Raw genomic sequence first — 20,272 nt, forward strand, 5'->3', positions numbered from 1 at the left:
ATGTGGTAAGTTAAGGTAAATCCCACCCGGTGCTCAGGTGCTGAGATTGCCAAGTTTAAGTCCCCAGAAAACGTTAAGCACCGGTGTATCAGGCTTACAAGCAAACACTCCCAAACACACCCCGTTACTCGGCTGACTAAGTATGGCCAACGCCAGCGAAGGCCATCCCTGAGCCCGGCGTTTGGAAGCACGCCCGGCGTGCACCCCCAGCCAGGCTGTGACCCCCATCTCCAAACCCCCCCAGCAGCCGGGAAACCTCAGGGGCCAAAGCGGAGCCGCTGCCGCCTCTCCCTCCACCGCCCTCCGCCAGACGCCGTGGGGAAGCCGTGGCAGTACCTGTTTTGAACCAGCCGTCGGGCGTGAAGGCGTCTGCTGTTTCCCTGGGTCTGTTCCAGTACTCGCGGAAGACAGAGGGTCCCTTTACGAGCAGCTCCCCTTCTTGGCCCTCGAGGCCCGGTGTCACCTAGGACGAGCAAACAGTGAATGCGGCAGCCACATCGCCGCCACCGCCTGTCCCCCAGCGCCGCGGCTTGCTACGCGGCGGGGGACAGGCGGGACCCGTGCCACGCGCCCTCCCAGCCCTTACCCACCTCCGACGCAGCCTGCCCACCTGCAGGACCTCATTCCTCAGGTGGAAGGGCTCACCCGAGTGCCCTTGATATTCAAAAGCACTGAAAATATACATCCATGTTATACGAAAACAAGAACCACCACCCTGGAACCGCGGTCCAGGCAGGCTGACACCTTCCAGCTGCTGGCAGAGGAGGGGAGAGGTCTTGCAAGCAAACACGTGGGAAATACTCTTGGAAAAGGGTTGGGAAATGCTCTTGGGAAAGGGATGCTCCTTTCAGACCCGTGGACAGCCTGATGCAGAGCGGCTTCGCAAGAGCTCTCGGGACTCTGCTCCCACCGCAGCACCCGTCAGCCTCTGCCAGGGTCAGGTTCTTCCCCAGGAAATCATTCGGGAAAACCCCCTCATCCCCACTCGCCGCCCCCGGAGCCTCAGCACGGCCCGAGGAGTAGGATGCTGGAGTGGGCCATCAGCAGAGACGGCGTGTCGCGCTTTGCAGTCTCCAGGCACCTGGATCAGGGCACTCACCACTCAGGGAGCCCGTCTCCCACCTCTCTTTGGCAAGACTGCCCTTGCCCGCGGCGGGGGCTCTTGCGGGGTGGATGAAAGCAGGTCAGAGAGGCTGCGCCCCGATCCCTGACAGCCCGTCCCCAGAGTGCTGCTGCCCTCCAGGCACGTACACCTCGCAGCGACAGCAGCAAGCTGAAAGGGTGAGTGGATGGCTCAGCCATGGAAACAGCAGCCACCGGGGACGCCGGTCACCAGCTGCACCGCATGGCACTTGTGGCAACCTGTTGCCGGGCTGGCAGTGGCGAAGCCCTGCCCTCCGCGGGGAAGGGAAGCACGGACCACTGTCCCACAGCAGCCAGGAGATCGGATCCTGGTCTGGTGTTGAAGGCACAACCGCCACTCACCCTAGACATACTAGGTTTGCAGTGTCCTCGGGGCTGAGGACCATCCTCCTGCCCACCGCAGCCGGGCGATGCATCATCACTGGAGGTGTTCAAAAGACATGTGGACGTGGCACTTCGGGACATGGTTTAGTGGGCATGGTGGTGTTGGGTTGGTGGTTGGACTTGATGATCGTCAAGGTCTTTTCCAAGCTTAATGATTCTGTGATTCTGAGGCAGGGGACGATGCACTCCCATGACTGTGCCATGCTGCTGTCTGCTCTGTTGATAGATAGAAAACTTCACTTTCCAAAACTGCCAATCTAACATTTCTTTTTTTCCTGAGGAGGTGGCAGGAAACACCATCTGATTTCTTCTCGGGGACACGCAGCTCCTTTCAGGCTCACTTGAAGGCAACGGTTGTAGTGACAACTCGGTACCCTGCAGACCTGCACAGGCAGGTTTTCTATGGCAACAAAACGAATACCCTGCTGTTAGGAAAACTGGAGAATTGCAGGAAGGTCACAGACTTGCCTGACATGGCACGGTATCTCATCCGCCCTGCACATACATGGCTCTGTAATTATAAGGATGCAGGCAGGCTAAGAGATGAGGCAGAGAGGCAGGAACATCGCGCCGCTCATGGGACTGTGTTAACCTAAAGTCCTTCCCAGGGAAGAGGTGCAAAGCCGCTGCGGGGATGCAAGGTCACTGCGAGATGTGCTTGTGCACGATGCTCCATCGCTTGGCAGAGAACATCCCGGTAATGGGAACTCCCAGCCACTTTGTACTTGAGCTGCTGCAACACGGATGAGATACATCTGGGACCCCGAAAGTCAGCAATGCCAGAAACGCAGCCGCGAGGGAAAGCGGTAATAGAACTGGAGCGCCAGGCAGAATCCCAGGGCAGGGCAGGGCAGGCTTCGTGTCTCTGTGCAGCCTTTGATGGAAACAAGGCTCCTCTAATGGAAAATGCTTAGAAAGCTGCTTTTAAGGCACCATTTTTGTTTTAAGTTATTTCTTCCTCATGTCCTGTCTTGGAGGGAGGGGTGACATGGGGCTCTGTGCACAAACAGCCCAGGCACTTCTACAGAATCACCTAAATCCGCCCCGAGTGACACGGGCTGGGCTGAGCCCCCAGAGCCCTGGCTGCGCATCTCCTCCACTGCCTGGAAGATGCTGCAGGAAAAAAAGGCTGTTAATGCTGGTGACGGGAGTTTCGCTGAGTGATTCCAAGGTGAAGATGGTGCTGGATGAGTTCTCCCTGGGCATCTGAAAGAGGGAGCCTGTGGACCAGACTATCCACAAGCAGGACAGCACAGAGAAACCCAAGGTCCAGGAGAGCCCAGGACCAAACCTCTGTACCAGCAGCAGCAAAAGGGCAAGAGGCACAAGCCTGCATCAGCGAGCGTGGCAGGGATGCGGTGGGCGATGCCGAGGGAGCAGCAAGGCAGCATTTCAGTGCTGTTACAGAGGCTGCATGTACTTTCATGCTGTGGCTATTTCTTCTCACTCCTTTCCATGGTCCAGCCGTGGCATCACAAAACAAGCAACTTCCCTGAACACCTCAGTGCCCCGGTGCTCCCGGTTCCAGTTCTGCCCATCTACAGGCCTTTTAATTCCCAGCGTGAGCCTCCCAAGTCAATCCCTTTAGTCCCTCCAACTCCCCCGAAAGGGCTGGGGAGGGGGTGGTGGAGGTAAGGACGACGAGGACCCTGCGAACAGCAGCCCGAGCTTCACCTACAGACCCTGCCAAATTTTGTCTTCTGCTTGTCGGCCCTGAACGCAAGAACGGGTGTAAATTCGGCCACTACAAGTGCCTTCAGCCCCAGCCTGCCCAGCTGAGCCCTGCCCCGCGCAGGCGTTGCACGGTGCCGGCTGGCAGCGCCAGATACTGCCCTACCTGCACAGCCTGTGCCGTGCCCCGGATCACAGCAGCAGAGCTGCCCCAGGGACCAATCCTGCACAGCGTTCACCTGCACGCCGCGATGTCTTGCGTGAATCAAGCCTTGAACCAGCTCCAGATTTCTTGTCATATCAACTCAAATTTTGGCAGAGGCTCAACCCACATCTTATCTCGAGCAGAGCTCCTTGGCAGCAGGCACATCCCTGTTGTGTAATTTAATGATGTTATGGCTGGCTTGCAAACAGTAAAACAGAAAGGCTGTGACGTTATCTTAATAGGATTTTGCCTGCTGAACTCCAAATGTCACTGGCACTGCTCCCCAGCGTAGCAGAGGGGACACAAAACAGCCCAGCGCCAGCAGCTCCTGCTGCTCACAAACAGCATAAATTAAAATTCAGGGTTCAAGGCATTTCTCTCTTACAACCTCTTGCATCTGAACCCTGCTAAAATCCCACATACACCAAGCTAGCTGGCCACTGACCCGCTTTGAAAGCGATTTTTTTGCAGCAGCAGCGTGGCTAGCACGTTTGTTTCCTTTCTCCATCAACTCTCAGCGGCACCCGTTGTCAATACACCGGACTGACGTTGCAAGCGGCTGCTGAAAGCATCAGATTGCTAATTGCACAGATATCCTCCTCTCCTAGTGCCATATTTTAATGCATGTTTCAACCGCTTTAATTCATTCGAGCAACTTTAACACCCAGGCATGGCGTGGCCCCCGAAGGTTGCTGTTTGATAGCTTTCTGCTGTAAAACCGATTCGGCAAGCTGAGCTGGGCCAGCCGGCATACTAGATAAGATTACATTTTCCACGCATGAAAATAAAAGGTTGTAATAAATCCTTTGAAGGACTAAATCTGGGTGATTATAAAAATGCATATTTTCCCTGCTTCCATTTTACCTCTTTATTAGGAGGAAGCAAGGACGGTTTGTAAATAGCTGGGAATCCCCGCTTGGCAAGCGGCCCTGGGATTTGTTCAAAGTGGCCATTTGTTTTCTTGCGGTCTCTGATATACGCTGCCCCGCGCTCCTCCGGGAACTGCGGGAGAGGAGCTTGTAATGGACTTTAATGGAATTAGGGGCTTTTATGGAGGTCGGCTCCAAGCAGCGTGTCTTTCGCTGGAAAGCAGAGGAGGCACTGCGGATTCCTAAGCAGAAGCATGTGGAAGACACAGAGTGAAAGCTGGAAGGCAATGCTTGTAAGGGGATGTAATAATTTGTTATTGGTATTATAGGATCGGAAGGCAGACAAGCTTTTAGGAGAAAAAAACCCCAAACACCTTCTTCAGGTTGCAAACAGTAATTTTGTAAAATACAGCAACAGGGACACATTTAACTTCCACCAGACCCCTCCTTCCCCCTGCCCTCCAGAAAATAGCAATCTGAGCCTCTTTCCTGGGTGAGTACCAAAGGCCCAGCAGCTGCAGATCAGAGCATCTTCGCTCAGGGGGGACTTTAAAAGGGACCTTGCAACTCCTGCGCCCCAGAAGCGCGAGGCAGCGCGTTTGCAGATGAGTGGCTCTCCTGGCCCTGCAGATCCCGCACCACTTTCCTTCTACTCTTCCCTACTTACACCTCTATCCTTGGGTCCCCACACCCTCCTCCCCAGCCACAGCCGACTTTCCGACTCCTCCACAGTCCTTGCTCCATGAAGGACCAGTTTTCCGCAGCCAATCCCACTCCTACAGCTCCCACCGCCCTGGGCTCCGAGCAGCCCAGCTTCCTTCACCACCACTGCTGCAGAGAACAGCCCGGGGCGTGCACGGGCTGGGCACCGTCACTGATGCAACCAAGAAAAGCAAAAGCATTTGCATTTGTGGGGAGGAAGGAGATGCTTCTGCAGCCCTGCCTCCTCTGCCACAGCCCTACTGTGCTGCGCAGCTTGGAAGTGCTTGGCATTTTTCCCCCAGCTTGTAAATAAGTGATTACTGTGATCAAAATAATTAAGCAACCTAGCCTTTTAACTGACTAATAGAAGACAATAATTGATATGTGTGAGGTTTATGGAAGTGATGGAGCCCTTTTAGCAGTTCTCGCAGAGTAGTAACTTTTTCTGGTTATAATATAATGAAGCCTGAAGAACGGCCCCACCTGCCCCCTGCACCCCAGGGTGGAGCTGCGGAGCACGGATGCCCTGCCACGGTCACCACCACGCTGCTGCGGAAGCTTACGTGCCACTAGCGCTTCCAGACACACTCCCTGTCCCTCATGGGACCAGTCACAGAATCATAGAATAATTAAGGTTGGGAAAGACCTTTAAGATCAAGTCCAACCAACCATCAACCCAACACCACCAAGCCCACTAAACCATGTCCCAAAGTGCCACATCCACACGTTTTCTGAACACCTCCGGGGATGGTGACTCCACCACATCCCTGGGCAGCCTGTTCCAATGCCTGACCACTCTCTCAGTAAAGAAATTTTTCCTCATATCCAATCTAAACCTCCCCTGGCGCAACTGGAGGCCATTTCCTCTCATCTTGTCGCTGGTTACTTGGGAGAAGAGGCCAACACCCACCTCACCACAACCTCCTTTCAGGTAGCTGTAGCGTTACTCCCATCTCCGAGGTTCCGGTGGCCCGGAGAGCGCTGCGATACAGCAAAGCCTTGCCCCAACGCGGCATCCAACAGCTCAGCCCCCACCAACCTGGGAAAAGCACAGGAGCTCCAGGCTTTGCCCAGACCCTGCTTTTCCAGACCAGGGGATCACACTACGTCCAGGGCTGGTGCGGTGGGTGAGGAGGGAGGTGAGGACATGTTCACCTGCCTCCTAAAAGGAAGCTAGAGACCAAAAATCCGCTTGGCAGTACCTTTTAACCACTGTCTCCCTGGGGCATATTTGAGTGGATGTCCTAGAGGTGCGAGGCTTGCTAGAGCATTACCAAATTCCCAGGCACTCTGAACTCTCATGCACATTCATAATTAAAAATTCCCAGCTAAGTTGCATATTTTTGTAAAAGCATTATCGTTCCTCTGAGCTCCGTGTCCTGCAGCATCCTGCAGAAGGCAAGCAAGAGGCAATTTAGACACAGAACAATTTTCCTCCTGCTGGAAAAAGACAGATATCTGCTCCTCGGGGACACAGCACAGAGAAAGAAAAAAAAAACCAACCAAAAAACCCCAAGCCCAGACTGTAATCTACGAGGCCGCATTTCACATCTGTTTTTGCAATGTTAACTTTTATAAAAGGGCTGGGAATAACACAATCAATTTACTTTTCATTTTGGAGGGTTATAAATTTAAAAGCAAGGCTGGTGTACAGTGGAGCTGGAACACTGAAACTTATTTTCAAAAAACCCAACCCTCTACTTACAGCAAATGCTGCTCCACTGAAAACAAAAGTGATTATATATATTTTTAGGCAATACTGATTTTTAAAAGTTACCAGACTGATTAACTCCAGATGATCCCAAAAGAACCACAGAAAACAACCCAAGTTTGGGAAAGGTCAGTCCTTCCCACATGGACGCAAAACTTCTTGATCTATATTAACACCATAAATTAGACGTGTAACACTATTCCAGAAATGCCAACAGCTCTCCACGCTGCTCTTCTCATCCCTCTTGTTTGCAGGCTTCAGAAGATAATGAACGAGGCGAGATGTCAGCACATCTTCCCACTCCCTCAGCTCTCTTCATTAGAGAAAGGCTCCTGACGTGCCCTCGCAACACCCGCTCCGATTTTGCGCTCAGGGGCAGGCAGAGAACCAGGCAAGGATTCAATTAGCAGCCCACCTTCGGCTCGTTTTTCATAAGCCTCACTTAAAAGTCGAGGTCAGCGAGGCTGTGATGTGCTGTGACTACAGACGATCACGCTGCCCGAGAACCTCTAATTGCTTCCTTGTGCTAAGCCGTGCCGCGGTGGCCGGTGCCGCCTCCCTTTGCCTGGAAGTGCTCTGGGGCAGAGACTGTCCCTTTTTCTTCTGGCCTCTGCGCTTCAGCATCTCCCCACTGCATCCAGGGCTGTTTGGCAAACATCTCCAAGACATGCTACAGCAGCAACAGCCTCCACGAGCCAAGGGAGGTCCAACAAGCGTATCGTGGGAGGAGGCAGGTTGTAAGCATATAGGTTGAAGCCACAGCTCAGAAGGACTCAGGTGTGAAGTTGCAAAAATGAAGTAAAAACAAGCACCGGCGACTGTGTTGGCAGGAGACCCACTTTCATCCCATGCCTCACAACACCAAATGTGAACACCCCAGTCTCCCAGCAGATCTGGTGGCAGAAAGCTCTCCTGGCAGAGGCAAGGATACAGAAGAGGGTTGAAGACCAAAACCAGCCATGATGGGAACAGAGAGGAATCCACCCACCCTTTGTCCCTCATGTTGGGAGAACCAGCCTGGTGAAGGAGACCAATGACACATATCACAAGTCCTCCTCCCCCTACAAGGGGGACTGAAAGCATAAAACGATAATAAAGAGATTAATAGAGATTTTGAGGGTGCTATGACAAAGGTCAGCTCAAAGGAAACACTTGTGGAGAGAGGGTTCTTCTTGACAGATGGATTCAATTTGAATACACAAGGAAACAGTCTTCTGGGAATCAAGGCTGCTTCTGTGATAAGAAAAGTTTTTGTCATCTGAGAAACAAGACGACATGATGCCAACATAATCTCTGCCTCCACTATTACCACCAGGAAGAAATAAAATACAGCTATGGCGACAGATTAAAAAAAAAAATCAGAGGACAGACAGAAAGAAGGAAGGAGATATAAATAAAAATGAGAATGCAATTACTGACCAAGTTGACTACGGAACTGGATATGATCAATGAGAAGCAGCTAAGATGTTTATACAGTAATGAAAGCAGCCTGGGCAACAAAGTGGAGGAACTTGAATTACTTGGGCAGGACACAAAACAGGATACTGAGGAGATGAGAGGAGCATGGTGAAACACAAATCGTAACTGGAATATACACAACTGCAGTGTCCAACGCTGTGAGGGCTTTGGAAGGAGGTTTTGGAAGAAGCAGAGGCAAAGGGAGAATGGGAAAAAGTGCAGTGTGAGTTTACCAAAGGCGGATTGTGCCAAGAAACCTGAGGACTGATGTTCCAGATAGAAGAAAAGCAGCAGATCTAATCCAGGCTGCCTTCAACAACGTATTCCCCACGCTGCCTGCCCAGGAGGTGCCTACTGATGGGAGAGATCACAGGGTTGAGGGCAAGACTCATGAGGTGGGCGAAGACCCAGGTGGAGGAGATGAAGCCCAAGCATTCGCAAGCCCCTGCGGTAGCCAGCCAGCCTCGTCAGCCAGCCTTTGGCTCTCCGTCGCTCAACTTGAATTTCACCCCAAGTCCCAAGTAACTGTTTGACCCTGAATCAGCAAGTTTCTGTCCTGATGAAGGCATCCTACGAGGCTTTAGCACCATACGGCACATCGTGCACCTACAGCAGCGAGCTGTATACAATGAGAGATGGAACTGGAATGCTGGAGGTAAGGTTCATCACCAAGACATCTGCGGGAGGTACCGGTACACGAGGACGGGATGCAGCAGGGACAAGAAAACAGCTGAAAAGTTGTACCACTGGGAGGAGAGATGTTCTGGAAGTGTAGGAGCACTGAGGACAACGAAGAAACTGTTTTAGGCTGAGGTCTGATCAGGATAGGAAAGGAACAAACCAAGGTGGCAGCCTTGGACAGCCAGACAGGACTCCCTGGGCCAGGCAGTCACATCCCCACCAGCAGGCCCATACCTGTCCATTTTCAGGAATGCCACTCACAGCTAGCACGGGCCTATATCTAGCCTCAGGAGCTACACGCTGGAGAAGAGCCAGGAACATTCGCAGCAGCTGTTTCAAAATACCTGGATGGGTGAGACAGAGAAGACACCACACAAGAAGTCTATCTGCACCTCCAAGGGGGACCTGGCCCAGAGAAGTGCCCAGTACCCAAGTCCATGGCGCCCACCCCCACCCATAGCACACCACCCACAGGCAGCAACCATGGGGCTGCCCAGACCTTGGAGGAAGCCTCCAAAACCACCCTGGCAGCTCAGTGGTGACCGAGCACCTCCCCACCGATTCTCTGGAGATCTGGGATGAACATGAGCAAGGCGGAGCCATTCCTGGTCCCCTCCACAGGGGCACCAACAGCCAGGACCTCTGGCCTTAACACAGGGTGATGGTGCCAGCTGCCCCCAGCGCCCGCAGCTCTGCCGAGGTGCTGGCAACCAGCAGCAAGCTGCTGGCAGATGGCAGAGATGTGGGGGGGCACAGGGAGGATGGACCAGGAGATGCTGGTGGCTTTTGGGAGGGATGGCCACAGCCGAGCCGGTTCCCGTCCAGAACGACAGCTTGCATATGGATAAACGACGAGATAATTACAACCTTGAAGGGGGGAAGAAAGCCCATGGCTGCAGCGTCCTCCTGCTGCCAGCTCCTGCAATCCATACGTCCCGCACGGCTCCCTTCGCAGCCTCATCACAAGAAAATTACTCGCCATAAAAGCCGTGGCTAGAGCACTGCATTAGATACAGCTGTGAAGCCATTTATCTATTGATAGACCCCTATTGTCAGGGACTGGGGTTTGGCTTTTGTGCGAGCAAGCAATTTGGAAAAGGGGAAAAAAAAAAATCCAACAAAAATGACAACCCAAAAAACCTACTAACCAACAAACAAACAAATAAAGAAGGAGAGAGACAATACCCGACAGCTCGCAGGGTTTCCAGGCCTCTGCCAGCTGGGAAGCTAAGCGTATGAAATATGCATTGCACTGAACAAAGCAAACTGAAACGTTCGGCGCTGGGGAGCTGTAACCCTTTCCTGTGCGCCGGAGCCAGGCATGGGGAGAGGGAGATCCCCGGGCTGCTGAAAAATTAAGAGGAAAACCAACTAGGAGAAAAAGCATCGGAGGCCATGGGTACGGAGGAGCGCTGACAGCTTCCCCTACACCAACACCAGGCTCTTTGGGTAAAGAGCCTGATCCCATAGGATCAGACGAGCTCAACAGGCAGCTGCTTAATGCAGGTTAGGAACCGCTTTGGGTGCGAGCGGAGCAACAGGAGCAACAGCTGGGATGGCTCAAAGCAGGGAAAGCTGCTGCTGTCCTCTGATGTCCACTTCCAAACTTCTGCTCCCCAGGGATGTATCGGAGGAGGAGCACTTCTCCGAGTACTCGGAGGACAGCATCGCTCCAGGGGACCACGCTCCGCACCACCATGCTCCTGCGCAGGGAGGAGGTGGGGGACAGCATCAGGCACCCAGCCTGGAGCCACCGTGACTCTGCCAGGGAGCGTCACCTCCTGCCCAGGCTGTCCCACACCAGCTTGCAGAGCATCCTTGGCCGGGAACAGACAGTGCAGCGACTGTGTCAGGCTGAAGCACGTTGTTTCAGTGTTGGCAGTGATGATGCAGCTTCATCCTTCTGCCTCTCGCCCAAGGGGGAATGTAAAGCCAAGCCTGGGCAGCGCACAGGACACGGGGGAAAGCAGTGCAGGGCACGGCCAACAGCCTGATCGCACGCGGCTCCGTGTCAGCTCAGGAAGCCAGCTTGCAGCCCAAAGGTGCAGCAACAATTAGCAGGGAAGCAGCACATGAGCCAGCCAGAAAACCTGAGCAAACTGGATGCAACAGAGCAGAAGGCTCGTGAGAGCTGCAAGGAGATCAGAGGGCTGGAGCATGTGCAGGAAAGGAATCCAGCACTCTAATCAAGGGAAGGAAGAAAATGAAGCGAAGAACAGAGATCCAGCAAACTTTCAGCTAAGTAGATTATTGATCTTCAGGGTGTGCCAGAAACCAGCTTTGCAAATTACAGCAGTCCCCTGCTGCAAGCTCAGGCAGTTACCGGATGGCAAAGCAGAAACGCTCCCCATCTCCCCGCTCCCACCACCCACACGCCTTCCACCGCTGTGACGCCACCGAGCTCCTGTTTGCATCTCACTGCGGCAGGAGGCACAGACACGTCCAAAGGGTGACAACGTGAAAGGGAATGGCACGATGCTCCAGCATCTAGTGGGAGAGACAGTGTTAACGGGGACCAGACAGCAAGGGGAAAGTCTGTTTTCTTCTGTTGTCGAGAGGGAGCAGAAGGCAGAAGCCCCAGCCCAACACGAGTGGGGAAGGCGGTGACCTTGTGAGGCTCCGTACAGCTAAGCAAATAATTTCCTTGGCAAAGGCAGGCGCTCTTTCTGCTCGCGGTCAGGAGGGTTTCTGCACAGCGGAGCCGAGGTGTGAACGCTTTGCAGATTGCCCTGACAATGCGCCTAACCCCTGGCACAAAGATCACCTGCTCGCAGGAGCCAAGAGGCTGGTGAGAAGAGACAGCTTGGAGCCCAACTCCTACGGAGGTGCACAGCATCCCACCAGATCTGCCCCACTGTGCTCGCCCTTAGCACTCTGCGCTGCCAGGCATGGCTGCCCCACGGCACGGCCACCCCACGGCACAGCCCCGTGTCCCCACCGTGGCTGGGACAGGCTCTGGCTTGGCAGTTTCATTATTATCTGTGCAGCAGCGCAGATGTGCACCACGCTTTCCGTGTACGGAGGGGGGTTCCTGCCCTGAAAGTCGTACCACTGAAGCAGACGGCAGGCGCTCCCTGTGCCGGCCCGGCTGCCGGGAGGTGTTTATTTCCAGCAATCCATTACGTGATATTTGATAATTTTTCATAGCGTCAATGCCAAACCAGGCAGAAAAGCCTGGAGCAGGGATGGGGCCAAGGATGCTCCTATCAAACCTGGGCAGAGCGGGCGCTGGGAGGGCTGCGTGCCTCCTGCCACCAGCCCCACCGCCACGTCCTGCCACCGGGACCCCGCTGCCTTTGCTGGGTCCGCGCCGCAGACGTCCCAGTCCTCAGCCAACACGCCGTAAGCCTCAGAGCCCTCCTGTGAGGGAGGTGAGGAAATATGTTCATCCCTTCTCATCATAAGAAGCAAAGGAAAGGCCACGCCAGGGTTGTCCAGCAGCACAGGCAGGGAGGGTGACACCGATGGGGTCTTTTCATCCCAGGGACAGCCCCTCTGCCATGGAGGAGCTGATTTTAAACAAAGCCAGGCTTTCTTTGACTGGTGGAGCGTGATGAGCACTTGGACTGTCAGATCCTCCTTGTTTTAAATAAATTCCACTGACGTACTCTCTTCTGACACAGATTATCAACCAAGCATGATGCACACAGTGTGCCAGCAGCAGCATCTCAGGGCAGGGACAGGCAGCAGGTGAGTTTTCTGCCTGCGACCGCAGGTGTGAAGCAGTTAAGTTACACTGTCACTGGGAGAAGAGGTGTGCCACCACGGCTGTCACTTGCCCGCCAGTGTGGCCGTGCAATGGAAAGTCACACTCCATACCCAGGCCATATAAAAACCAAATTCCTGGCATCTCCATGCGGCTGCCTGTGCCAAGACACGCTGAGAGCAGGGACCGTTCTTCCCACCTCGCCACAGCCCTTCTGACAGTCCCAGGGACAGAGGCAGCCAGCTCCACTCTGCTCCTGAAAATGTTGTGGATGTCCTGAAGGTACCCAGCCAGCCACTGCCTCCTAGGGTGGCCCAAAGCAGATGGGACCGTTTCTCTCCCTTCAGCCTGAAGAAACTCCCAGTTAAGCTGGGAGAAGGGGCAAGGTGGGTGAGATGGGGACAGCCCTTCAGAGAGGCACCAACTCATCAGCCAACGCCCAGAGGCAAACTCTACCACTTCCCCACACCCTCCCTGGCTGATGTCTTGAGAATTCAGCAGAATGTTCAAAAAAATCCCAAGGGAGAACCTAACGGAAAGCCAGCCATCAGCAAGGGGCCAATGCCGGCACTGGTGGGAGCTCCTGGGAGCACCGTGAGACGTTGGTATGGACCTCAGCCGCCCGCACTGGGAGCTGAAGGGTATGTGAGGAATGGCTGGGATAAAAGGGCAATTCCTCTGCCCCAAATATAAACTCAAGCAGCCTGAAGTCAGAGAAAAGAGAAAAGTTATGTGAGTCTCAGCTCTCTGAAGCCCTGGGGGGTGGTGGGCTTCCAGCACCAGCCACAGGTCATCTGGGCTCCCCTTCTCTGGTCACTCAACACAACCAGAAGGAAGGGGAAGGAGTATTGAGCAGAAAAAAAATATTACTTATTTCTTCCTCTCATAATTCAGAAGAACAACATCTACATTTCATCCTCGAAGTAGCTGCACTTTGGGCATTGTGACTGAGACCTAATTTGTAAAGCGCCTAGGGATCCCTCAGGGTAAAAAAAGCATTATAGGATCATTATTAAAATGGACACGTTATATTTCATGTTTCAGTTCCACACAAGTGGGAAAAAAAAGGGCAAGATCTTACTCTAGGATGAGGGGACAAAAGCATGGAACGTAAGACCCTTCCAATGGAGTGATAAAAATGGGATGCGGCTTCCTACACACCAAGTGCCGCACCAGAGCAGCTGCTCCAGGTCTCCTGCTTTGCCCACTGCTCAGCCACACAAGAGCAGTGACAGTGTAAAGAGCAGCAAACCCTTTTTTTTTTAATAAAAGCCACAATCCCTGGCTAGTGTGGTCCCTCTCAGCTCTCCCCTGGGCTCGTTTTGCATGCCTGGGGTGGGATCCAGCACCCTGTTATGGCATCAGAACGTAGAATGCAACCTGCTGCAGCCTGACCACAACCCACACACGGGGCTGCTGGTCCCACTGGCTTCTCCAGCTGCCAGCACAGATAATCTAGAGAAAAAAAAGGCTTTCTCAAGCCTTTCACCAGTAATTACACCAGCAGTGTCTCTGGTATACTCCACCACAGACCGGGAAGCTCCTTTCGAACCCTTGGCATGTACGTGGCTAGATGAGAAGTGATTTCCCCAGAGGAAAGAGTGAAGCTACATACTTCAGGTTGAATCGCATGCCTGTCTGTCTCCCACCCACACGGCACACACGACTGCTGGAGTAATTTCCCTCACACATATAGCATCTATCTACTCAGGCGAGCCCGTACATCACCTGGCTATCGATCTGCCGGAGGCGACATGACCTGTACCCACAATGAGGGTGCAAAGGAGATGTGGCAGGAATGCAGACCCTGTTCAGCTGTCTCTGTGGGGAGAGAAAGGGGCTGAGGCAGCAGGAGATGCTGGGGCTGCTTCTGCAGTGGGGAACACACAGCACCCCAACACAGGGGCAGCTCATGAGGAAAGGGACCCAACTACTTCACCATCTTCACCACCAAGGATGTCTGACTTCTGAGATACCAGGACTGCTGGTGCAGATATCACTTGGCAGTTGGAGCTTGGCATGGAGCTGGACTTTTGTGGAAACCTGACGGGTTTCCCCCTGCACCATTTCGAAATGAATGCAACCCCCAAAGCCACCAGTCCTACCCTTCCAGTTCTCACTGCTAAACCCCTGATCAAATCCGGTGAAAAAAACACAGACCCTATTTCTAGGGTGAGAAACCATCCTGTTCTCCAGACTGCAGATATTTAGTGACTCTTTAGACCAGAGTAGGGTCCATCTGAATTTCCTTCTATGCCATGTTCTTACCTTCTGCAGTAGACTTCAACTTTTATGTCCTGGCTTTGAAAGGCCAGGCACTGCTTAACTCATCACCTTCCTCTGGGGCATCAACAGCTTCAGCAAACACAGTATCATCTTATACCATAGCCCTTATCCTACAGCCTTCACCTCCCACTCCCACGCAGGGGGTCATCTTCTCTCTCAGATGTTCATCTATGCAGCAAGGACAACACTTGTGTGGTCCGTAAAGTACCACGGCTATAGTAACCCATAAAAAGGATACAAGAAAGAAAAAACTCTAAATAGCATCACTGAGTTCCTTGGAATAGCCGCAGTGCAAGCCTCAGTCACAGAATCATAGAATCATTAAGGTTGGAAAAGACCTCTAAGATCATCAAGTCCAACTATCAACCCAACACCACCACGCCCACTGAACCATGTCCCCAAGTGCCACGTCTACATTTTTTCTGAACACCTTCAGTGATGGTGACTCCACCACCTCCCTGGGCAGCCTGTGCCAATGCCTGACCACTCTCTCAGTAAACAAATTTTTCCTAATATCCAATGTAAACCTCCCCTGGCACAACTTGAGGCCATTTCCTCTCATCCTGTCGCTGGTTACTTGGGAGAAGAGACCAACACCCACCTCACCACAACCCCCTTTCAGGTGGTTGTAGAGAGCGATGAGGGCTCCCCTCAGCCTCCTCTTCTCCAGACTGAACAACCCCAGTTCCCTCAGCCGCTCCTCGTCAGACTTGTGCTCCAGACCCCTCCCCAGCTTCGTTGCCCTTCTCTGAACACACTCCAGCACCTCAACGTCCTTCTTGTAGTGAGGGGCCCAGCACTGAACACAGGATTCAAGGTGCAGCCTCAGCAGTGCCCAGTACAGGGGCACGATCCTTGCCCTGCTCCTGCTGGCCACACTAGTGCTGATACAGGCCAGGACGCTGTTGGTCTTCTTGGCAACCTGGGCACACTGCCGGCTCATGTTCAGTCCTTGGGGCTTCAAAGGGTTGGGGAAGAGAGAACTCTTCATGAAACAAAGTGAAGCAGCAGAGAACGTGGCTGAGCGCTACCTGTGTGTTGTCTTCATCTCCCTGAGCGTGGACGGTGTAGGAACGACTGCCGCTCTTCAAGGTCTCAGTGGCAATTCGCACTTTCACCCCTGGAAGCGGGGTGCCCACAGAACCTACAAAGGAAAACAAGACTGAAACAGTGGACAGCCTCTGGGAAACAACAAAATCACGGATGCAAAAGAGCAGCTGCTCGTCTATCAATGGCATCTGCAGACTGTGCTGGCACTAAAGAACTTCCTAGCAGGGGGTTACCCTTCAGGAAGGCTTCAATCACATCATATGTCTGCATGCAAATGTCACTGCGGTGCAATATGCCGTTGTTCGCTGAGCAGGCAGTGTTGGAAATGCCTAGGAAAACAAATGTGGCTCCAGCCCTGAACAGTCTCTCTTGGACACTCTTTGAAGATATCAGCACAGCTTCGCAGCTCAGTAATGAAGCTGTCCTTAAAAAAAAAAAAAAAAAAAACACACCATGAAACCTATACAAAAATGTGAAAAGAAAGAGCACAATGATTACTACAGTGGCTCACTGCGTCTCTATAGCCTGGACCTGACAGCGAAGGCAAAGGCTTAACAGTGTGAGAATTGCAAGGGATTATCTCAGTTTTATGAGACATCAATACACTGTATATAAAACACCATCGGAGAAAAGCAGAGATCAAAACTGCACCGTTCTTCCACAGGTTTCAATTTTCAAAGCCAGGGAATCTCATGTCACGAACGACTGCTATTAAGCTCCAAGAAGGTTCTGCGACCCAGAGCTCCCCAGCCTGCAGCCGGCAGCATTCCCAGCCCTTGGTTTAGTGTGTGTTCATCCTGGTGAGCATCTGAAAGCAGAGAAGAAAGGGCAGCTTTGTTCCTGCGACCTCTGTCTGATGGTGGGCACCAGGCTCAGCAGCAACTAAGGGTTGTGGGCATCTGCTGGCTCAGCAGGTTTCGCTCTGCATCTCGATGGCACGAGACGGCTCCTGTTGCAAGATGGTGCCCGTGACTTTCATCCTCTGCGAGTGGGGAGAGGGACGTCGGCACACAGCAACCTGTGGCTCAGGAGGACTGGACAGGTCTGAGCTTAAATCAGTAGGTATACTCTTTATTTTAATAGATGAGCAATTTTTCTCCTGGAGAGCCTCCAGCTGGTGATGCTTTCTAGCTCTGCTAGGATCAGCTCAACATTGGAAAGTCCTTAGAGTAGGGTGTGCACCACCTGGAGCTCGGAGCTGTCTTCCCCTTGTTGTCTGTATTTCAGGCATTTGGGTTCAAGTGGCATTTTCCCTGTCCTGGTCTCATTCTCCTGTTCAAGCCCTGGAGATCGGATATCTGTGACATCATGATTTTGTTTGCTACATTGGTCAGTTGCCATGGAAATAGATATGTCGTCGTAGCCCAGATTTATGGCACCCCTGCAGGATCAGCTAAGAGCAGATGGGCTATGAGGGAGTGAGATTTTATTGCAGCGAAACTACCCGAACAATTAGCAAATCTGGCAAGAAATAAACAGAAAGCGGCGCGGCAGCTCTGTGATGTGTGTCTGTTCAGCTTGAAATTGCCTTCGGCATTCAGGTCAGCCAACACGCCGCCAGGTCCTTCTCTGACCACAGGCATCGCTTGGGCTGCTCTCCTGGCCAGACACCGCCAGGAGTCGGAGAAGGAGGAATGGGAAAGGAGGGAGGAGCATGTGCCAGAAGAATTCACCAGAAGTGCCCGGAGGTGCCGTGTAGAGGCATTTATGTTTTTTAAACAGTCTTGTACCTGCCGTAGTAGACTCCAGGAGGACTCAAAGCAAGTAACAAGACATGGAAAACACCCTCAATGTGCGCATGCCAAGCTTGTTGAAGCCACCTTCTATGGGAACATTTTCTCCAGGGGGGAAAATGCCTTGTGCGAACAGCCTCCAACCTGCCTGCGAGACGTGGCAAGGGACGGCGGGCAGACGCTGCAAAGTCAGTCTTACTTACAGGAGCAGTAACCAGTGCAACAAACTGCCATGGGCTCTCACAGACTTGGCATCTCTGGAAGCTTTCAAATCAAGATTGGATGGATGCCTTGCTGGAAGATGCTTCTTCCCTGTGTGCAAGCTACTGACCTCAATGCAGAAATGTAACGGGCTGATCCACAGACAGCAAGACTCGATTAGTGCCCGCTTCTAATCTCAGTCTTTGAGAATGAAATACCAAGGATCAGCACAGCGCTGTCAAACAAATCTGAAGACATAGAGAAGGCAACGTGTTTCCCATACAGTGTTTCAGATCACCATTACAAATACAGCTCCATCAATTTATTTCCTACTAGGCTAATGTAAAACCAACATGTAAAATAAGTCCCTCGTGGAGAGCTGTTTCCTTATATTCAGTTTGGAAAAGGCTTTCTGGTACTTACGAAAAATGACAAACTTGGAAACCAACATCTGTAAAGGCTGAAAAATGCTGGCAACATTGATTAGAGCTACATGAACCTGACAGTATTAATAAAATTTGTGCAAAGACAATGACTGAGCTTCTCAGGCTCATCCACCGTGTCAAGATACACGCCGTGCTGACTCCAACAGGTCAGCAGAACGTTGAACCAGTTCCCAAAGGAACAGCACCGGAGGTCCTGGCTTCTCCGAGACCAGAATTGATTGTGATCAGAAGCGGGCTGACACTCAGTACTGGCTTCCTTTTGTCCCCAGCCATAATCCTGAGGGCAAACTGAGGAGAAATCCCTGCTCCTTCCCCTCTCGCTCCCTCCCAGCCCTCTCCAATTTACAGGCTCCTGAATGTTAAGAAATGCTGGCAACATGCCCGCAGTGTCAGCTCAGCCGGCATCAGCCGGGCTGCAGTCAGGAAGGAGTGACACTATTATTCTTTCACCGGTTCTCCTCTGTTTAAAAAAGCTGTCAGCTCTTCCCAGATAAATTTAATTGGCCCTGTGGTCTGTGTCCTTCAGTATCTGGGGACCTTGATGCTGTTATGTGCAGTGGTGTCCTGGGAGAATTGAAACAGGCCAACGATAAGGCACTCAACGATCTCACTGTCAACAATACACGGAGTCCCCGCTGTAAGAGCTATTAGCCGCCTCTGATCTAAACCTCCAATTAAAGTGGTGATTAGGCCCAGTGAGGCATTCTCCATCCATGAATTATTCATCTCCCTTCACAGTAACAGCACCAGGGGGATTAGAATGAGAGCTAGTGAAAACAGAGGCATTTTAAGCAGGGTTTTAACCATATACAAGCAAACATTTATCTTTCAAATCTTTCACCTTTTCTTCTGGAAATTAAAGGCCCCCCATCTGCCCCTGCCCCTTCAGACCTGTGCTGTGGGTGGAGAGCAGTGCCACACCATCAGAGACACAGGTGGAGACACGGGTGACATGGACTCAGTCCTTCCCCAGCCACACCACGCAGGTGTGGGGGAAGCCCCAGGACCTCTCCTCAGAGGCAGGAGCTCATGAAGCAGCAGAGAAGGACACGTGCTGCTCCTGCTCCAGGAGAAATCCCCTGGCAAGCGTGAGGATCCCTGGACCTACCCACGGGGTAAAGTGCCATGCTTGCGGTGCTCTGATTGCTTCGGCCAGCACATGGGTCTGTGGTCACCGCTGCCTAGCATCTGTCCCTGTAACATCAGTGCCATCCGAGGTCTTCTCTGCGGACACTTCGCTCCTCCTCCTCCTGGCCAGCCCCTGTTCCCAGCACATCACTGCATTTCTCAGCTGGCGCTCTCGCACTGGATGCTCCGTGGTACCTGCTGACCTTACAGCCCAGCCTCTAATGGGGTACTACATCAAAAGCTTTTTCACAGCTCCAGTAAATTATGCTTCAGCTTCACCCATCTGCTTCCCAAGCGACACTTCCTGTAATAAATTAATCAAGTCTATTCAATTATAGCCCTCTTTCTGTATGGTCTCTTGCTGGTTCACACTTTTGTGAGATGCTTCTCTCCTCTCTCAGGGCTGCACTGAGCCCCTGGATGGCAGCTGGAGCGACCGTCAGACGGCCTTTATCCCCAGCTCTTGTAGCTGCACAAGAGGATTTGTCCCAGCTCCCCTGCAGACCCCGGTACCCCCAGGGACCCTGCCCCAGCTCTGTTCAGCAGCATGGCCATCCACCTCTGGAGTAGGAGCTGCCCTTCTGGATGCCAACATCTGTCTTGCCCATGTTGCTTTCAGCCTTATTTCCTCTCTCCTTTTGTCTCCTGAGAGATCTCTAGAGCCTCCACTCATTTCCCCTCCCGAAGATGAATGATAAGCAAATAGAACCAGGCCACAGGGACATTCAAATGATCTCTGCACCATCACCCTGCGGTGTGGGACTCACAGACAGCTCGAGCTCAAGCAGGTGGGAATCTCATTTCCCTGCCTGCTTCCCTCTCCTGACTGCAGGGACGGGGTTTCTGCGGGAAGGGAAGACTGGCCGAGTTGGGGTGGGGGGATGACAGTTACTCTGCA

General features: G+C 52.7%; 1 protein-coding gene across 1 annotated transcript in view; it reads right to left on the reverse strand.

Annotated features, from left to right (window-relative positions):
• The window catches only part of ACSF3 (acyl-CoA synthetase family member 3), a gene marked incomplete at both ends in the record, with an annotated part of 53,294 nt that overhangs the window by 16,934 nt on the left and 16,088 nt on the right, over positions 1-20,272 (reverse strand). The window contains 2 exons of the mRNA XM_082005789.1: positions 337-463; positions 15,848-15,960. Coding sequence (XP_081861915.1) covers positions 337-463; positions 15,848-15,960 — 240 coding nt within the window. The remainder of the gene's footprint in view (positions 1-336; positions 464-15,847; positions 15,961-20,272) is intronic.

This window comes from Phaethon aethereus (assembly GCF_964289735.1).
Source record: "Phaethon aethereus genome assembly, chromosome: 13".
NCBI classification, from domain to species: Eukaryota; Metazoa; Chordata; class Aves; order Phaethontiformes; family Phaethontidae; genus Phaethon; species Phaethon aethereus.